We start from the raw sequence: 19,570 nt of genomic DNA, 5'->3' as shown, positions 1-19,570 counted from the left end.
ACAATTGTAAAATTTAAACATATGATTTAACAAGTTAGGCTTCCTTCTTCCTCAGAAGTTACAGATGAAGACGCATTGGAAATGTAGAGTCCACAAATGGAAAAGATATGAATAAGGGTTTTAGTAGCAATGGCATTGAGAAAGGACACAGAGGCAGAAGTGGTAAAGGTGATATAGCTTTCAAACCTTGCTCAAGTTGGACCTGAATAGGCACTCAGAGTAACAGGCAGGAGCAGATGCCAAGTTGCAGAGATTCTGATCCATGCCAAATACAGCAACTTCAGTTGAACTGTACAAAGTTCTGGATTAACAAAGTTAAGTTGTAGAGAAAATGAGGTCTGCAGATGCTGGAGATCAGAGATGGAAATGTGTTGCTGGAAAAGCGCAGCAGGTCAGGCAGCATCTAGGGAACAGGACAATCGACGTTTCGGGCATTAGCCCTTCAGGAATGAGGAAAGTTTGTCCAGCAGGCTAAGATAAAAGATAGGGAGGAGGGACTTGGGGGAGGGGCGTCGGAAATGTGATAGGTGGAAAAAGGTCAAGGTGAGGGTGATAGGACAGATTGGGGTGGGGGCGGAGAGGTCGGGAAGAAGATTGCAGGTTAGGGAGGCGGTGCTGAATTTGATGGATTTGACTGAGACAGGCTGGGGGGAGGGGAAATGAGGAAACTGGTGAAATCCGAGTTCATCCCTTGTGGTTGGAGGGTTCCTAGCCGGAAGATGAGGCGTTCTTCCTCCAACCGTCGTTTCGCTGTGGTCTGACGATGGAGGAGTCCAAAGACCTGCATATCCTTGGTGGAGTGGGAGGGGGAATTGAAATGTTGAGCTACAGGGTGGTTGGGGTTGGTTGGTCCGGGTGTCCCAGAGGTGTTCTCTGAAATGCTCCGCAAGTAGGCGGCCTGTCTCCCCAATATAGAGGAGGCCACATCGGGTACAGAGGATGCAATAGATGATATGTGTGGAGGTACAGGTGAATCTGTGGCGGATATGGAAGTTTCCTTTGGGGCCTTGGAGGGAGGTGAGAGGGGAGGTGTGGGCGCAAGTCTTGCACCTCCTGCGGTTGCAGGGGAATGTGCCGGGAGTGGAGGTTGGGTTGGTGGGGGGTGTGGATCTGACGAGGGAGTCACGGAGGGAGTGGTCTTTACGGAATGCTGATAGGGGAGGGGAGGGAAATATATCCTTGGTGGTGGGGTCCGTTTGGAGGTGGCGGAAATGACGGCAGATGATGCGCTGTACATGGAGGTTAGTGGGGTGGTAGGTGAGGACCAGTGGGGTTCTGTCCTGGTGGCGGTTGGAGGGGCGGGGTTCAAGGGCGGAGGATCGGGAAGTGGAAGAGATGCGGTGGAGGGCATCGTCGATCACGTCGGGGGGGAAATTGCGGTCCTTGAAGAAGGAGGCCATCTGGGATGTGCGTTTTTGGAACTGGTCCTCCTGGGAGCAGATGCGGCGGAGTCGAAGGAATTGGAAGAATGGGATGGCGTTTTTGCAGGGGGCAGGATGGGAGGAGGTGTAGTCCAGGTAGCTGTGGGAGTCGGTCGGTTGTTAAGTTGTACAAATACAACTTGTCTGTACAAAGTTCTGTAGTTTGATATTCAACAGCGTAACAAGAGTTTGTGGAATCAGGATTGGTGAATATGACAGATGTGATGGCACACATATGGAAGTTGATTTTACAACTAATGGCAATAATGGGCAATAAGGTGATAGTGAATATGAGGGAGTCAACGATGAAATGAAACCACACTCCTTATGTCCTATTCTGAAAATTATAGATATGAGAAGTATAGGGAAAGAAAAACTTGGCAAACGAAGAATGTTGCTTGTGACCTAGGCTTCGTGCTCTGGATGCAAAGCAAAACTCATGGGCCTCAAACAGTTAGAGATGACTAAGATGAGTACGGAGATGGATAACAATAATGTTCAGAACCTGAGGAAGGAAAATATGAAATTGTCGTTCACCATTTATCAGAAATTATATTTTTCTAATTGTACAATTTCCATTTACTGATTGAGCTTTCCACTAAATTCAACAAAATCTTTAGAACAAACTGTCACATATATATATATATATATATATACCAAATGAAATTCAATCCTTTTGAAAGAAACGTCTCAGCAATATTTGATCAGATCTTATGACAGCTACACACAGCACAGTAACAACTTATAGACACATATTCACACCTGTTAAGTTTTGTTCATCTATTCTGTAACTTGTTGATTTCATTGCAACTTCCAGGACCCGGATACAGCCGTCATCTGATGCTAGAACCACTTTGTCAGAACTGCACCAATCGATATCAAGAATCTTGTAGTTGATATTTCGGCCAGTCCTTATGCTGCTGACCATCTGAACCTTAAAACAGAATATTCTAAATTAATTAATTATACATTTTCAAATGCAGTTAGTTATTTAATTACTTTTTACCCACAATATGTATTTGATCAAATCAATAACGCAACAATGTGAAAAAATTAGAAATGTTTAACATAATGGCAGAACATAAAACATCGTGAGTTAGAACTTAAATGGCACAATATACGCTTAAATCGTAAGAAACACCTTTTAAGAAGAACGGGCGAGATTAATCTACAGCTTTATTACCTCCGTGGTCTCCCAGACTTCTGCGCCATCATTAAACATGATCAGCAGCTTTAGGTTTCCCTTTCCAGGAGCAAAGCGGATCTTCTTTACACATCCGCGATGAGTGGGAATTCCTCTGTTAAACAAATACAGCAATAAATGGAATCCTTTCCAATTCTAATGCAGACTAAGAAATTTAATAATGAGCTCATCATCTCATTTTTTTCTGAGTAGAAGGTCAACATATAGTACAACAATGATGTAATTGAGACTTATATCCAAATAGCTTGTGCCTCAAGCCAATTAAAAACTCCAAAAGAAAACTTTCAAACCTATGCTACAGAATATCAAAAATCTCAAACATTAAAATGCCAGAACACCAGATCACCTTTGGATAGTCAAAACAGTTCATTACCAAATGCAACGTTCCAGAGTTTTTAAGATTTTACCTTGAAACTCGAGCTTTTAAATCCCAGAAGTTCACATTCCCATCAACATCGCCTAGTATTAGGTAGTCTGCTTTCCAAGCAAGGGATGTAATGGTGCCCATGCTTCCCTGCAGTTTGTTTGAGAGCCATTTCAACACATTAAATGGAAAACTAAAACATATTACAGCAGCATTTTGGTACACATATCTCAAACACACAATAAAAGTTAAACCATGATTTCTACTTTTTTAAATATATTTACAGAATCCTGAGTAAATTTTGTGGAAATCAAGCGTAATATGCTGACCACATTACATCAGCACTTAATTGTGATTTTAGGTTAAAGACAGCTTTACTTAAACATACATGTGCAGTATATCTTAAAATTAAAATTAACTTTGTTTTTAACTGAAAGGATTTCTTTTGCTTCACACATATATTTTATTCCTTAGATAATCACTTTTACTTTACTTGGATATGCTCAAAGCCTCTGATAGAGTCCAATACATCTTAGTCAGTTAAGATCATTGGGGTTGTTACCAAAGTTACATTCAAAGACACCCTGTGTTTTCTCAGATCACTTTAACTGTACAATGTTTGGTATGGTAACTCAGCAGCTACCCACTGCGGGATTGAAAAAGCTATTTCAAATGAGATGCTGTTTAACACATCTACATTTTCTCATTCAATCATAGAACACAGCAGAAACAAAAAAATACAGAATCCAACCATGCAATAATTAATAGCAACAATAATGAATCACAGAATCATTCACATTCAAGGTGCAATTATGCTGGTTATTTCAGGTGGCCCCTTCAAAAATATGAAGGCCATTATTAGTATCTGGTAATAATGCATTTAAATGGAATGAAATTTTCTAATGATGCTTATTTTCAAATAATGCATTAATTTATAAATTTACACATCAAACATGGATCTCTGAAACACCAGCATCTGACAAAAATGCTGCACATTGCACAAAATCTCATTAAAATAAGTGCAGTGCATACAGTGAAGAGTTTAGCATTTAAGAAGCATTTCTTATATAAAGTCCCTAGTGCTGCATGTCAAAAGCAGGTTGGAAACATATATGATTTTAAACATGAAAGTATCTACAAATGTAACAGCACTTCATTAGAAACATCCTCGAAACATGTTGATGTTTTGCAATTAGTTTTACAGTAAAGAGACAAACAGCTAATCATGGAATGAAGCATTTCAATCTCACAAGTATGTTTTTATTCATTCATAGGAAGTGATGAACTTCAACAACCAAGAACTAACACACTCAACAAGGAGGAAAGATCTGAACGATGTCTTTCTTGATACAGTCAGTACTGAAAGCACATGCGGCTCAGTCTTCTGCAGTCCATTATTTCATTTCTAATTTCAATTAAGAGTTTTCTGTCACAGGGTTTGACTATTTGAACTTGGTGATTTTAGGCTGTCTGTTTTAAAGGTCAGTTCCTAGTAGTGCTTCCTCAGTGGTGAGCAAATGTATAATCAAATAAAACAGTGCTGAAAACAGCTTCCAAACATCAGACCAATTTTGAAAGTTGAAACTCAACAGTATCATAAAATATAACTGGAAAGCAAAACCCACTACAGAACTGAACACAACATCAATATTCAAACATCCCCTCCGCCCATGCTAGTCACCATAGGCGTTCTTACTTAGCAATTACTCCCTGAGACGCAACAAAAGTATTAACAGGACAGACTTTGCAGTAGAATGATGAATAAAACCTTTTCTCTGTCCAGTAAGAATTATGGAGTCATAGTGTCATACAGCACAAGAACAGACTTTTCGGTACAACGTTATACCCTACTTCACAAAATCAGCAATGATTACATCATGTTACAACTTTTTCAGTTCCTTCATCACTCACAATGTGGCAACCTGATTTTTAGGTGTACGGTATCTTGATTTCAAGATGGCCCTTGATGAGATGTCATATTAAAGGTTATTACAGGTAGTAAAAGCTCATTTGAGGAAACATTAGACAGGTTAGCCTTTATCTGCTGGGGTTTAGAAGAGTAGGAGGTGATTTGATTGGAACATATGAAATTTTGAAGGGTCTTGGCAGGTTACGTGTGAAAGAATGCTTCCTTTTGAGGGAGAAGTCACTAGGGGTTTCTATTGCAAAATAAGCGGTCTCCCACATTTAAGACATATGGAAACATCTATTCTCACACAAGGTTGAGAGTTTTTCTAATTCTCTTTCTCAACAGAATTATGGAAATTGTGACCTTGAATATTTTTAAGGTGGAGACAGATAGATTCTTAACAAGAGAGTGAAAGATTATCAGGGCTAGGTGGAAATGCAGATCAGTTAGATCCACCTTAATCTTAATGAAAGGCAGAGCAGGCCCAAGTGGGCAAGTCAGCCACTCCTGCTCCTAATTCTATATTTAGGAGAACATCAACCCAGCATTGCTTTTTTATTTTTAATTTCCACTTTTTATTTCGATTATAAAAAATAAAAAAATCTAAATTTACTTAATACGCTTTAGCTGATTCTAAATCAATCAACAACTTCAAATTATCTACACACTGCTATTAATAACAGCAAAAAATGTCACATATGCTGTATTTACGCCAGGTGGTTAATTGTCACTTCCACTCATGGGTCATTTGGTAGGTTGTAGAATTTGACTGCACTTCAGCTGGTATGCAAAACAAATTCATTAGTTCACAGCAGGAACTGTCCTTCATTGTACTTACATCTGGAGGAATTCTGGCCCCATCCTTCACCAAGTTTCCTTCTACAGTGAGATGGAAGACCTGTCCATCGTTGTCAGTGAATATAAAGTGCTCACGTGCAGAAATGTTGTGGCTAATTTCAGCTTTACTTTCTGCTTCCTGCAGCAAACTGGAAAGGTAAAATACCAGATTTATTCAATTCATAATCAATATGTCTTGGGCTGTTCTTTCACATTGATATTTGATGCATTAAGTTAATTGATTTAAATGTCAAATCACTTAAAAAGGTACACATCATTCCTTATATATATATATATAAAGAAAACTGATAAACCAGAATCAGAGGGAATTCAAAACTATTCTAATCACTTTTCATTTCTTTACCCAGCAAGATATCACTCTGCCACAAGAACAGCTCGCAAACATACTTACACTGAGAGGAGTTTTGTTCCAAATGTTCACTAGTGTTGTGCGCTTATATTGAATAAGCCCAGGTATGCTGGCAAAGCAGTGTCATTTTCTAGCCTTTATCTGCTGTCCACTACAAACCATATTAGCAGGGCCTTGGAATAACAAACCAACCAAGTCAGCAGTGCCCAGTCATCCTCTCTAAGTTACCTGATCATAGGCGACTCAATGTTACTGGCTTCTGCATCAGAGCCAACAGTCTGTCTGGCCATGGCTTCTCGGACTGCTAACTGTTTCTTACGCAGACTCCTCAGGTTGTGAGTAGGAGACCATTCCTGTAGATAAAGAAGCACAGTGAATTTTACGGTGTTCCATTTGTCAAAAACCCTCAGATTTTTCGCGCATAATATTTGCAACCAAGCCTATCAAATGACAGGAAGCAGTCTTGCATCCTTTATCATATCTGACATCACTGTCCAGTATCACACTGTTCCACAAAGTAGCCATACAAGTCTTGGTGGACGTTCTAAAACCCAGACAGAAATTTGGTGATGTTAAGTGCTTCAATTACTAGTTGATGAGGTTGAATGCATGGGTCACCAAGATCAGAATATACAAAATTAGCCATAAAATCAGTGTGAACCCTCTTATACATTTATTTGATGAAATTTCTTATCATTTACAATGCCATAATCAATACTGAAACCAAGATTCCCATGCTCTGAGAGTCAGCTTGATTAGCTCAGCTGGCTGGATGGCTGGTTCATGTTGCAGAGTGACGTGAAGAACATGGGTTCAGTGAAGAACTCTCCTTTTCAATCTCTCCACTTGCCTGAGGTCAGTTGTCTCTCACTAATGAGAGCAGCCCTATGGCGGCCTGGTACGACTATGGTGAGATAATCACAATTCTTGCTCAGTGCCTGTTACATCAATTTTGCACAAATAAATTAAAAGTTTTTGCAACAATTCATCATATATGGCCATGTATATATACAGTTTGACAAATATAAATAGGGAAAAATCAGTTTTAGCTGATCCCTGTGATATCCCAGCTAATGAAAAAAAAACTTATGAGCAAATGTCTGCATTCTTTATTGTTTCTTTCAACAATATGTTGCTTCCTCGCCAATCCACCAATGTATACTTCTACAAATATCATCACTACCACTATTATTATTCATGGAATGTGAGCCATACTGGTTAAGCTAGTGGGCATTTAGCATCCACCCTTAATTGCCCTACTGCTGAGATACTTTAGAAGGAAGTTAAGAGTCAACCATATTACCATGAGTCTGGAATCAAACGGAAACCAGATGAGGTAAGAAGGCTAAGTTCCTTCCCTAAAGGACATTAATGGATCAGAATTTGTTTTATTTTAAATAACAATCGACAGCGGTTACATGGTCACCATTAAGCCAGCCTTTACTTCCAGATTTTTGTTAACTTCAAATTTCACTGTCTGTAATAACAGTTAGTTCTACTATAACTGCTTCTCCAATGCAAACTGGCTTTAACACGACTGAAGAATTTAGACTGTCATCTGTAGAACGTGAACTTTCCTTACCTGTATTGGCATTATCACAATTAGATTAAAGGCGCAGCCATTGCACAATTTTCTTACAATGCGAGATCACACAAGAACTGTACTATCACGTTATATCAGAACGGACTGTAGAATTTAAACTCATGACCCCTGAACAGGAGTCTGGAGTTCTAGTTGATTAGACCAGCAATATTATCGCTACACCTATTCCGCAGAAGTGTTACTGGGCCCAAAATGTTAACTTTGCTTTCTCTCCACAAAATACTGCCAAACCTGCTGAGTATTTCCAACGATTTTCAGCACTGGCAGTTTTTTGTTTCAATTTAGGTGAGACTTCGGCTTCATTTTTACAATTCTCATCCTTTTCTTCTTACTCTCAAGGTTTCATTAAAACAGCACATTAATTGTCGCTCGTAGTCTTTTTGGGGTTCCAGGTCCTTCTTCACAGCCAATTTTGAATGTTTATGTACAAGTTGGCTTGCTATGATATTGCTTATAATGAGCAGGACAGGCTCCATTGTATTCATCTATTTCAAAGATGAATACAATGGAGCCTGTCCTGCCCATTATAAGCAATATCATAGCAAGCCAACTTGTACATAAACATAGAAAATGCTGAACAAACATAGTTTTGCCAGAGAAGATAGGTTAATATTTTTACTAGCATTGGCCAGAGTAGAACCGAAAGGCTTTGTATAATTGTTAGTTTACTTTTTACTTGTAAAATGCTGAAACGCCTATTTCCAGAATTTGCTGTTTTTCCTTCTTACACTTTACAAACAAGCTTTGTAATATTTTCTACAAATCCACTGGACAAATGTTTTTGAGAGTCTGTCTCAATACATTAGTGCTCCTGCATAATGTTTCATTGGTCACCTAAGGGTGCACTCTAATTTCATTTAAGTGTAGAGAAGATTCCACTCGGAGAGAAAGTATGTGAATTGCTGTGAGAATTTATTTTCTAACTAATGATCCTAAGCGTGCATCCCAGGAGATAATGGAATGTTTCTTGCTAATAAATAGCCATTGTCACCTTGTTAGCTCTTACAGTTTTAATATGCATTCCAAATTTGGATCATCTAATGCTTACTTCCCTGTTCTTATTTTAATTGGGTCAATTTGTTTTGTCTCCATTTACATTATAACATTTTTGGCATCTTCTCAGCAATTCTGAATATTATTTTCCATTTTGAAAAAGAATGTGTGGGAGGTGTCTCACTTTTTCTGCTGCAGCAAATTTCAGTTCCAATGTGGGCTGAATTGTTTCGCTTATATTTTTCCTCATTGCAAATGATGCAAAGTCTCCTTTGGAATCAGTCATTGTTTGCTGAATGCAGCTCCTCTGATCAAATGAATTCAATTTGCATGGAATGAATTCTTAAACAGGTTTTCATGTTATCTTCTATCTCACCCAAATGGATCTGGTGTTTTTGAATTAATTACAGTAAATCTTTAAATGTAGGTTCACTACAGCATTGTTAATAAAGTAGAAATGACATATCCATTTAACCTTGCCCATTTCGCTTTAACATATTTTCCACATTACTTCTCAAATGACTTCTCCACCAGCACTTCTACTCTGATCCTGTCATCCAAGAGGAACATGGTGGCGTAGACGGTGAAGGCCAAGGAGGAATAGTGGCACTAATCTTGCCCAGGGTAACACTTACAGAGTGAAGACATGCTGCAAAGTGCAAATCTCGTGGACTGCGAGTGAGTTTTTGTTTTTTTCATTTGTGGGATGGAGACATTGCTGGCTGGGCCAGCATTTAGTGCCTGACTCTAATTACCCCTTTAACTGATAGCTTGCTAGGCTTATTTCAGAGGTTAGTTTTAATATTGTGGAAGAGGGAGTGTGAGAAAGAGGGATTGTGACTGAGAAGGGAATAAGTGAGAGGAAGTGAGAGCGCATGAAGGAGAAGAGTGCGAGCAAAAGAGAAAGGTAAACAGAAGTTGCAAAAGGGTGAGTATCTTAGAAGCATAGGACCTGGATGACAGAGGCTATCAGGAGAAATGTGGTAGAAATGCATGAGAAGTCAAGCAAGGCCTGTTTTGAAGTCAGGAACAACACTCTGCACCTTTTAAGCACATTCCGGAATGGAGGTGAAACTCTTGCTAGAGACTGAGCCTGCACTGAGCTGGGTGGCAACCGTGACCTCCACTGTCAGCCCTGGGGCAAAGAGAACACACCATCTCCATCCCATTCCCTCCAGATCCCTTCCTGTATAGTAAGGTTTCAACTTTCCCTTGTTTGCTTTGTCTGGGGCAAATGTGCAGGTCAGCTCGAGACTGAAATGCTTATCTGGATGCACAACAGGCTTTTAAAGTTGGCGTTGGCACCAAGGATGTTGGTCAATGCAGTGATACCTCAGCAGTAGCAAGTTCATCTGGGACAGCGGGTGCTAAGTTGAAACTAGAATTTGTCAACAGGGGAGACAGAAAAGAGTGGGTGGTTAACAGGGTGAGCTTAGTAAGATATAGCGACAGATCCAGTTGGGTTTTGTGGCACGGAGTCAAAAAGATGAAGAGCTCATGCTCCAAATGTCATCTCTCCTGCTCCTCGGATGCTGCCTGACCAGTTGTGCTTTTCTAGCACCACACTTTTCAACACTGATCTCTAGCATCTGCAGTCCTCACTTAGAGTCATAGAGATGTACAGCATGGAAATAGACCCTTCGGTCCAACACGTCCATGCCGACCAGTATCCCAACCCAATCTAGTCCCACCTGCCAGCACCCGGCCCATATCCCTGCAAATCCTTCCCATTCATATGCCCATCCAGATGCCTCTTAAATGTTGCACTTGTACCAGCCTCCACCACTTCCTCTGGCAACTCATTCCAAACCTCTATAAGGTCACCCTTCAGCCTCCAATGCTTTAGGGAAAACAGCCCCAGCCTGTTCAGCCTCTCCCTATAGCTCAAATCCTCCAACCCTGGCAACATCCTTGTAAATCTTTTCTGAACCCTTTCAAGTTTCACAACATCTTTCCGATAGAACGGAGAACAGAATTGCACACAATATTCCAAAAGTGGCCTAACCAATGTCCTGTACAGCCGGAACATGACCTCCCAACTCCAGTACTCAATACTCTTGACCAATAAAAGAAAGCATACCAAACGCCATCTTCACTATCCTATCTACCTGCGACTCCACTTTCAAGGAGCTATGAACCTGCACTCCAAGGTCTCTTTGTTCAGCAACACTCCTTCTCATTAAGTGTATAAGTCCTGCTAAGATTTGCTTTCCCAAAATGCAGCACCTCCCATTTATCTGAATTAAACTCCATCTGCCACTTCTCAGCCCATTGGCCCATCTGGTCAAGATCCTGTTGTAATCTGAGGTATCCGTCTTCGCTGTCCACTACACCTCCAATTTTGGTGTCATCTGCAAACTTACTAACTGTACCTCTTATGCTCATATTCAAATCATTCACGTAAATGACAAAATGTAGAGGTCCCAGCACCAATCCTTGTGGCACTCCACTGGTCACAGGCCTCCAGTCCGGAAAACAACCCTCAACCCACCACCCTCTGTCTTCTACCTTTGAGTCAGTTCTGTATCCAAATGAGTAGTTCTCTCTGTATTCCGTGAGATCTAACCTTGCTAATCAATCTCCCATAGGGAACATTATCAAACGCCTTACTGAAGTTCATATTGATCACATCTCTCGCTCTGCCCTAATCAATCCTCTTTGTTACTTCTTCAAAAAACTCAATCAAGTTTGTGAGACATGATTTCCCATGCACAAAGCCATGTTGACTATCCCTAATCAGTCCTTGCCTTTCCAAATACATGCATATCGTGTCCCTCAGGATTCCCTCCAACAACTTGGCCACCACCAACATCAGGCTCACTGTCTGTAGTTCCCTGGCTTGTCCTTACCACCCTTCTTAAACAGTGGCACCACGTTAGCCAACCTCCAGTCTTCCGGCACCCCACATTTGTATCGATGACACAAATATCTCAGCAAGAGGCCCAGCAATCACTTCTCTAACTTCCCACAGAGTTCTAGGGTACACCTGATCTAGGGGGTTTATCCACCTTTACGTGTTCCAAGACATCCAGCACTTCCTCCTCTGTAATATGGACATTTCGCAAGGTGTCACCATCTATTTCCCTACAGTCTATATCTTCCATATCCTTTTCCACAGTAAACACTGATGCAGAATACTCGTTTAGTATCTCCCCCATTTTCTGTGGCTCCACACAAAGGCCGCCTTGCTGATCTTTGAGGAGCCCTATTCTTCCCTAGTTACCTTTTGTCCTTAAGGTATTTTTAGAAACTCTTTGGATTCTCCTTAATTCTATTTGCCAAAGCTATCTCATGTCACTGTTTTTGCCCTCCTGATTTCCCTCTTAAGTATACTCCTACTTCCTTTATACTCTTCTAAGGATTCACTCGATCTATCCTGTCTATACCTTACATATGCTTCCTTCTTTTTCTTAACCAAGCCCTCAATTTCTTTAGTCATCCAGCATTCCCGATACCTACCAGCCTTTCCTTTCACCCTGACAGGAATATACTTTCTCTGGAGTCTCATTATCTCTTTTCTGAAGGCTTCCCATTTTCCAGCCATCCCTTTACCTGCGAACATCTGCTCCCAATCAGCTTTCGAAAGTTCTTGCCTAATACCATTTCCAATTTAGAACTTCAACTTTTCAATCTGGTCTATCCTTTTCCATCGTTATTTTAAATTTGATAGAATTATGATCACTGGCCCCAAAGTTCTCCCCCACTGACACCTCAGTCACCTGCCCTGCTTTATTTCCCAAGAGTATGTCAAGTTTTGCACCTTCTCTACTGAATCAAAAATATTCTTGTACATTTCTCCCTTTGTGGCCTGAAACCCTCCAAAAACTGGATGACTCTTGACCAAAAACAAAACAAAAAATATTCAACCCCAAAACAGAAATTGCTGGAAAAATTCAGGAGGTCTGGCAGCATCAGTGGAGAGAAATCAAGAGTTAACGTTTCAGGTCAAGTGACCCTTCTTCAGAACTGGCCCAGCAATTTCTGTTTTTGATTGTGATTTACAGCAACTGCAGTTTTTTTTTGGTTTTTAGATTCAGCCCAATAAGTGTCAGACAGGCGGACTAGGAGAGGGAGAGAGAGAGTGTGCCAGGGAGAGATGGAGAAGGAAAAAGAAAGAGTTAGAAGTAGGGAGGAATACACACCTCCCTTCCTCTTCCTCCTGACCACAAACCTATCAACAAAGCAGCCTATGGAGGTGTGGGGGGGGGGGGGGGGGGGGGGGGGGGGGGGGGGGGAGGGTCAAGCTCAGGATGAAAGTCAATCCACTTCTGAGATTATTGAAGTTTCTCAAACAAGTAATAGGATAGAGAGTATGGAATGGGTCAAGAATCAAACTTCAGGCATGGCAATCAGGGAGACGTATGAGAAGGGAGACAATCAATGCAGGACTGAGGATGTAGTACTTAAATACAGAGAGTATACAAAACTAGGTAAGTGAGCTTGTAGCACAGATTTAAATTGGCAAGTCCAATTTGTGGTTGTCAGAGAGACATGGCTGAAAGGGAATCAGAGCTGGGAACTAAATACCCATTGATACACCCCCTATCAAAAGGATGGCAGATGAGCAGAGGGGGCAGGATTCCCTTGTCAGTAGAAGAATCCAGCAGCATACAGAAATTTTGGTCACAGAAATTTGAGGGTGCATACATGAGGATCAGTGGTCGGCACAACATCGTGGGCTGAAGGGCCTGGTCTGTGCTGTACTGTTCTATGTTCTATACCAGAGCTTCAAGAGAGTCAGTGGGCAGAGATGAGAGTGTAGTGCCCATCGATAAGGAGGAGGCGATGGCAAAGCTGAATGCTCCAAAGCTGGATAAATCATCTGGACTGGATAGACGACGCCCCAGAGTTCTGAAGGAGGTAGCTGAGGAGATTGTAGAAGCATTGATGGTGGTCTTTCAGGAATCACTGGAGTACGGAAAGTTACCAGAGAACTGGAAAATGGCTAATTAACACCCCTGTTTAAGAAGGGAGGACAGCGGAAGACAGGATACTATAGGCCAATTAGTAAGATTATCGATCATTGTTAATATTTTAGAGACCATTATTAAGGGTGAGACTGTAGAGTACTTGGAAGTGCATGGTAAAATAGGGCTGAGTAGTGTGGCTCTGTCAAGGGGAGGTTACGCCTGACAAATCTGCGAAAGATTTTGAGGTGGCATTGAGCAGCTTAGACAAAGGAGAGCAGTGGGCACCATCTACTTGGATCATCGAAATTTACTGAATATTGACAGGCGTGGAAAGTGGAGAAGAGACTAAGGTCCAAGGGCACAGCCTCAGAGACAAGGCACAATCCTTAAGAACTAAGATGAGGAGGAATTTCTTCAGCCGAGGGTGTTGGCTCTGTGGAGCTCATTGCCACATAAGGCTGTGGAGACCAAGTCTCTGAGTGTATTTAAGACAGAGATAGATAGGTACGATTGGTAACGGCATGCAGGATTATGGGGAGAAGTTGGGGTTGAGAAATATATTAGTCATGATTGAATGGTGGAGAAGACTGAAGGGCTAAGTGGCCTAATTCTACTCCTATTATTTATGGTCTTATGGTTATGAATTTCTTCCTGTAGTGTAATTCTGCAGACTGTCAGTTACACTCCAGTATCTTATCCAAGTGGCATTATTATATTGACAGAGCAACAGGCCCTATCAGCTGGATAGGGCATCATTGGTAAGCCTGATGCCATCTGATCTAACAAATAAACATTGCCACTAGAGGGTGTTAGACAGCAATCAGGAACATAACTACATACTAATGTTCTCCTTCCTATCCCAGGAGTGTAATTGCTACAGCTTACTGTCATTTCTGCTGAAATCCGCTAACTCAGCACCAATAACAAAGTGAACCAGGGACCTTTCTGGTCTGCAAAATTAAATGACTCCCTTGACTGTTTCCTAGCAATCAGAACATTTACACTGAAGTTTAAAAAGGTAAAAATCTTGTAGTTAATCCTCAGGGGGAGCAATAATGTGGAGTTAAAATCTTAATAAAGTGCTCTGAGCTCCCACATATCATTTCCTTAACAATAATTAGCTTACTGAAATGTTATCTTTGGTAAGCTATTTTACATCTATTGAAATGTATTGAAACTGCAGTACTAAGACACAATCATGCAAGCAGCACAATTTACTAAGTTTTTATATTGCAGTAGGTAAATGGGATCCATACCAATGCTGTTACTGCAGGGAAGTTTTTTGTCATTTCCCGAAGGAGAGTGCAGGTTCTAATGTCCCACAGTTCTAAAGGTTTGTCTTTGAACACGACAGCCAAGAATTGCCTAAATAAAACAAACATGTTTCAGGTTGGATTGACAAAGTCTGTTTTCTGAGACATTTATCATGCATACTGCAATCATTAGTGAATGTATAAAATCAGTACTTGCTTTTGCAAAATCTATTTAATCATTTTGTAATTTGATGCTGACAGCACATTTGCTTAATGTTTATCTAATCATGCCAATAAATCTGGTGCTCCGCCCTTCAATTGTTTCATCAACATACGATTAATGACAAAAGAATCGAGCTACACAAAGTACAAACATTAGCCCTTATTGCAAGACTACATGCCTAGGAGTAAACATGCACTAGACTCTGATACACTAATTAGCATGGTGGCTTTTAAACGATTCAGCTATCAATAGGTTTTGCCAACATTTCCTAGGTTAAGCACCTTTACCTCAATATATCCGATACCGCATTGTGAAGAGAATAGCAGTGGAACAAAAGAACAGTTTTTAATTGAATTAAAAACAGAGGGTACGAAAGTTCAAGGTTAAGTGGATAAGAGAGTATCCTGGAACAAAGCCATCCTTACTTCAAATGGGATATTTTAATCATTTCTATTGGCGATTCGTCATTGCCTCGTTCACCTCTAAATGCAATGCTTCTTCCTAGGAGTAAAGTTTGTTTTTACAAAGAATCAGAAAGTTAAAACTACATATAATAGACAAAACCTGAAGTAATTAATCTGCCAATTAGCTTACAAATCAACTATTATATATGTGATCAACAGTAATGGAATCAAAATGCATTTCAGTGATCTGGTAGGATATTACAGATTAGCACTATTTATGAAATGACAGCTCAGCTAATGTACTTGAATGGCAGTCAAATTGGAAAGGCAGCCTTTCCAATGAGGATTTTTAATTTCATATTTCAAATACATGACAGTCTACTGATTATACTCATGATAGATACATAAATTTTACATTACTGCTCCTCCAATTTCTAATAACAGATTTAGCAAACGAGAGAAAAGTAAACTCTAGCAGTAACCATTCAAATTTCTCATGCAAAAATTTCAAAGTTTTTTCACTTATTTAAAATTTCTTCAAAATCTCTCTTTGAACTTGGTGCACCAAGTTCCAACTTACATTTGTTCCCTAATATGAGGTAGTGGTGCTGTCCATCATCCTCCCTCATGCAGGGGCCATTACAACAGCAGTTAGTGGAGTGTACTGTAGAGTCATGGAGTCAACGAATTATACAGCACTGAAACTGACCCTTGTTAACTTGGCCACGCCAACCAGACATCTCAATCTGACCTAGTCCCATTTGCCAGTATTTGGGTCAAACCCCTTTAACCCTTTCCTATTTGTATACCCATCCAGATGCCTTTTAAATGTTACAATTACATCAGTCTCTACCACTTCTTCTGGGAGGGATCCTTGTTCCATATACACATCACCCTCTCAGTGAAAAGGTTACCCCTCAGGTCCATTTTAAATCTCTCCCCTCTCATCTTAAATCTATGCTTTCAAGTTTTAGATTCCCCCACCCTTGGACAAAGACATCGGCTTTTCACCCTACCCATGCTCATCAGGGTTTCTAGCTCAGTACTTTCTCACGCAACTGGCCAATTGTACATTTAAAAAGCACGCCTTCCACTTTTAACTTACTAGCTTCTTCACATTGCTTTCTACTTAACACTTCCATCCATGTCAAATTTATATTAATGAATCCTTATATTTGGAAGAATTCTCTACTACAGTCAGTGGTCCAAAAAATACCCAATTCACAGTATAGGAAAATCCTATAGCACTGACAGCTACACAGAAAGTAAAAATCATTGAAAACCACAGCTTCCAAGAGAGTACTGTATTGAAGTTTCTGTGTAAAGTTGTCAAGCTAAAAACGCAATGCTACATCCTCAAAAATAAGAGAGCTGAACTTGGGTACCAGATAGCAAGGTGTTTATTGCACTGTTCTCCCAATGACCAGACAGACCAGAACCAGGGGTCACAGTTTAAGGATGCAGGTAGACTATTTATTACTGAGATGTGGAGAAGTTTTTTCAACCAGAGAGTGGGGAGCCTGTGGAGTTCCATGCCACAGAAAGTAGTTGAGGCCAAAACTTTGAATGTTTTTAAGTTAGATATAATTCATACAACTAAATGAATAAAAAGATATGGGAGAAAGCAGGAACAGAGTACTGAGATGGAGGATTAGCCATGATCACATTGAATGGTGGAGTTGGATCAAAGGGCCAAATAACTTACTCCTGCACCTATTATATATGTTTCTATGTGCTTAAAACTAAACATGGCTGTAATTATCCAGTTCACTGCTTCTCTGGAATGAGTAGTGTAACCTCTTTCAACTTAGTGTTACAACCAAGTTCAAATCTGCTGCTACCAGTGGTGCTATTAATATAAATGCAACAAACCTGTGCCCAAATTAGTCAGAAAGAATTTATATTAATATATTTTCCCTATAATTAGTGTTTAAAAAAGCAGTTTAGGGAAAGTCTAAGGCACCCTAATAATCAAAATATTGACGCTTCGATTATGTAATGGGATCAGAGTATGTTTTAACTTAAACCCATGATGAACTTCAAATATTGTGCTGCAGAACAATCTCTGTCGGAAGTATTAATTTTGGTTTATGAATCCTTAACTGCCATCCAGAACAGCTGAACACAGAACATGGCCACAGTTTGCAGCAAACTTTGCATAGAAGAGGATGTGAAATAATAGAGTCGTGTCAAGTAAATTAGAGTGCAACATAATTAAATTTAAAACATCTCATTAATACTCTGGGCTAAAGAGTAACCATTTTAGAAATGTGATTTTTGAGTAAAAGCAAAACAATCTTTTTTGGAATATGAATGACATTTTACAAATTAGAAAACCTCCCATTTTCAATCCAAATACACAAAAAACCCATCAAGTTATAATAGCTCTATAAATCTGGAAACACTTTATAAACACTTCACAGGCAGTATGAATGATGCAATACAACAAAGCTTAATAGATTTCTATTACATTAGCCTACTGGAATTCCATTAAACTATATCTCCAACACAGTAACGCATGGAGAAGACAAGTCAGATTACTTCAAGTATATTAATTTAACGCAACTTTATCTCTTCTGTGGTTTTCTGCACATTAAACTCAAAAACTCATTTACAGAGTCATCGAATTTTACAGCTCAGAAACAGATCCTTCATCCATGACGACCAGACATCCTACTGACCTCAGTCCCATTTGTCAGCATTTGGCCCATACCCCTCTAAACCAGTCCTATTCAAGTACCCAGCCAGATGCCTTTCAAATGTTATAATTGTGTCCACCTCCTCTGGCAGGTCGTTCCAAAACTCGCAACACCCTCTTCATGAAAAAGTTCCTCTCAGGTCCCTTTTAAATCTTTTCCCCTCTCACCTTAAACCTATAACCTCTAATTTTGGAACTCCCTACCCTGGGGAAAATACCTTGGCCATTCACCTGAACCATGGCCCTCACAATTGTATAACCCTCTATAATGTCATCCCTCAGACATTACAATGAAAAAAAAACTTTTATGCCTGAAAGATGAACAAACCTACAGTCTGCATTTTCTTGCAATATGTTAGTATTGCATGGTTAACAAGTTTGTGGATGACACCAGAATTGATGGCATCGGACAGTGCAGGTTAAGTAAGATTACAAAGTGATCTTGAAGGATTGGGTTAATGGGCTGAGGATTGGCAGACTGAGTTCAATTTGGGTAAATACGGGGTGTTGCATTTTGGCACAACACTGACTACAGACAGCGAGGTTGACTACAGAGAGTGAGGTTGGAAGCTGAAGAGCAGGAGGAGTAGATTACTGTTCTCAGGTTTGCTACCGGTGCCATGGTGGAAAAAGAGGAGGGTGTGTAGCATTGTTAATCAGAGTGCGCATCACAGCTACAGGAATGAAGGTTGACGAGAAAGGTTTGTCTACTGAGTCAGTATGGGTGGAAGTTAGGAACAGCAAGGGAGCAGCCACCTCATTGGGGCTTTTCTACAGACCCCTAATAGCAGTAGGGAAATTGAAGAACTCAGGACGGCAGATTTTGGAAAAATGCAGATGTAACAGGGCTGTTGTTATGGGGTGAAAGGAAATTATGGCGCTATCAGACAGGAGTCGGGAAGTACAGATTGGGAGCAATTGTTCCATAGAAAGGACACAACAGACATGTGGAAACTGTTTAAGGAGCAGTTGTTGAGAGTAATGCATAAATTTGTTCCTCTGAGACAGGCAAGAATGGGTGAGATTAAGGAGTCTTGGATGACAAGAACAGAGGAGCTTCTCGCCAAAAGGAAGGAGGCAGCTTACATAAGGTGGAGGAAGCAAGGATCTAGCATAGCTTTAGAGGACTACAGGCTTACTAGGAAGGAGTTCAAAAATGGACTGAGGAGAGCCAGGAGATGGCATGAAAAAAGCTTGGCAGGAAGGATTAGGTAGAACCCAAAGGCATTTCCCTCATGTGTGAGGAATAAGAGAATGATCAGGGAGAAGATAGGGCTGGTCAGGGATAACGTAGGGAACTTGTGCGTGGAGTCTGAGCAGATTGTGGAAGCTCTAAATGAGTTTTTTGCTTCGGTTTTCATTAAGGAAAGGGACCTTGTTG

General features: G+C 40.4%; 1 protein-coding gene across 2 annotated transcripts in view; it reads right to left on the bottom strand.

The window, feature by feature from the left end:
* Window positions 1–19,570, bottom strand: part of wdr11 (WD repeat domain 11) — a 119,829-nt gene that overhangs the window by 38,261 nt on the left and 61,998 nt on the right. For both annotated transcript variants that reach the window (XM_087998899.1, XM_087998898.1), the window contains 7 exons: window positions 15,513–15,588; window positions 14,868–14,976; window positions 6,334–6,458; window positions 5,737–5,884; window positions 3,033–3,139; window positions 2,605–2,719; window positions 2,184–2,355 (listed from right to left, as the gene is read on the bottom strand). In XM_087998899.1, the coding sequence (XP_087855025.1) occupies window positions 2,184–2,355; window positions 2,605–2,719; window positions 3,033–3,139; window positions 5,737–5,884; window positions 6,334–6,458; window positions 14,868–14,976; window positions 15,513–15,588 (852 nt within the window). The remainder of the gene's footprint in view (window positions 1–2,183; window positions 2,356–2,604; window positions 2,720–3,032; window positions 3,140–5,736; window positions 5,885–6,333; window positions 6,459–14,867; window positions 14,977–15,512; window positions 15,589–19,570) is intronic.

This window comes from Chiloscyllium plagiosum, unplaced genomic scaffold, assembly GCF_037043375.1.
Source record: "Chiloscyllium plagiosum isolate Xiang-an unplaced genomic scaffold, Cpla_swu_hap1 HiC_scaffold_22, whole genome shotgun sequence".
Lineage (NCBI taxonomy): Eukaryota > Metazoa > Chordata > Chondrichthyes > Orectolobiformes > Hemiscylliidae > Chiloscyllium > Chiloscyllium plagiosum.
This window is presented reverse-complemented; position numbering and strand designations above follow the sequence as displayed.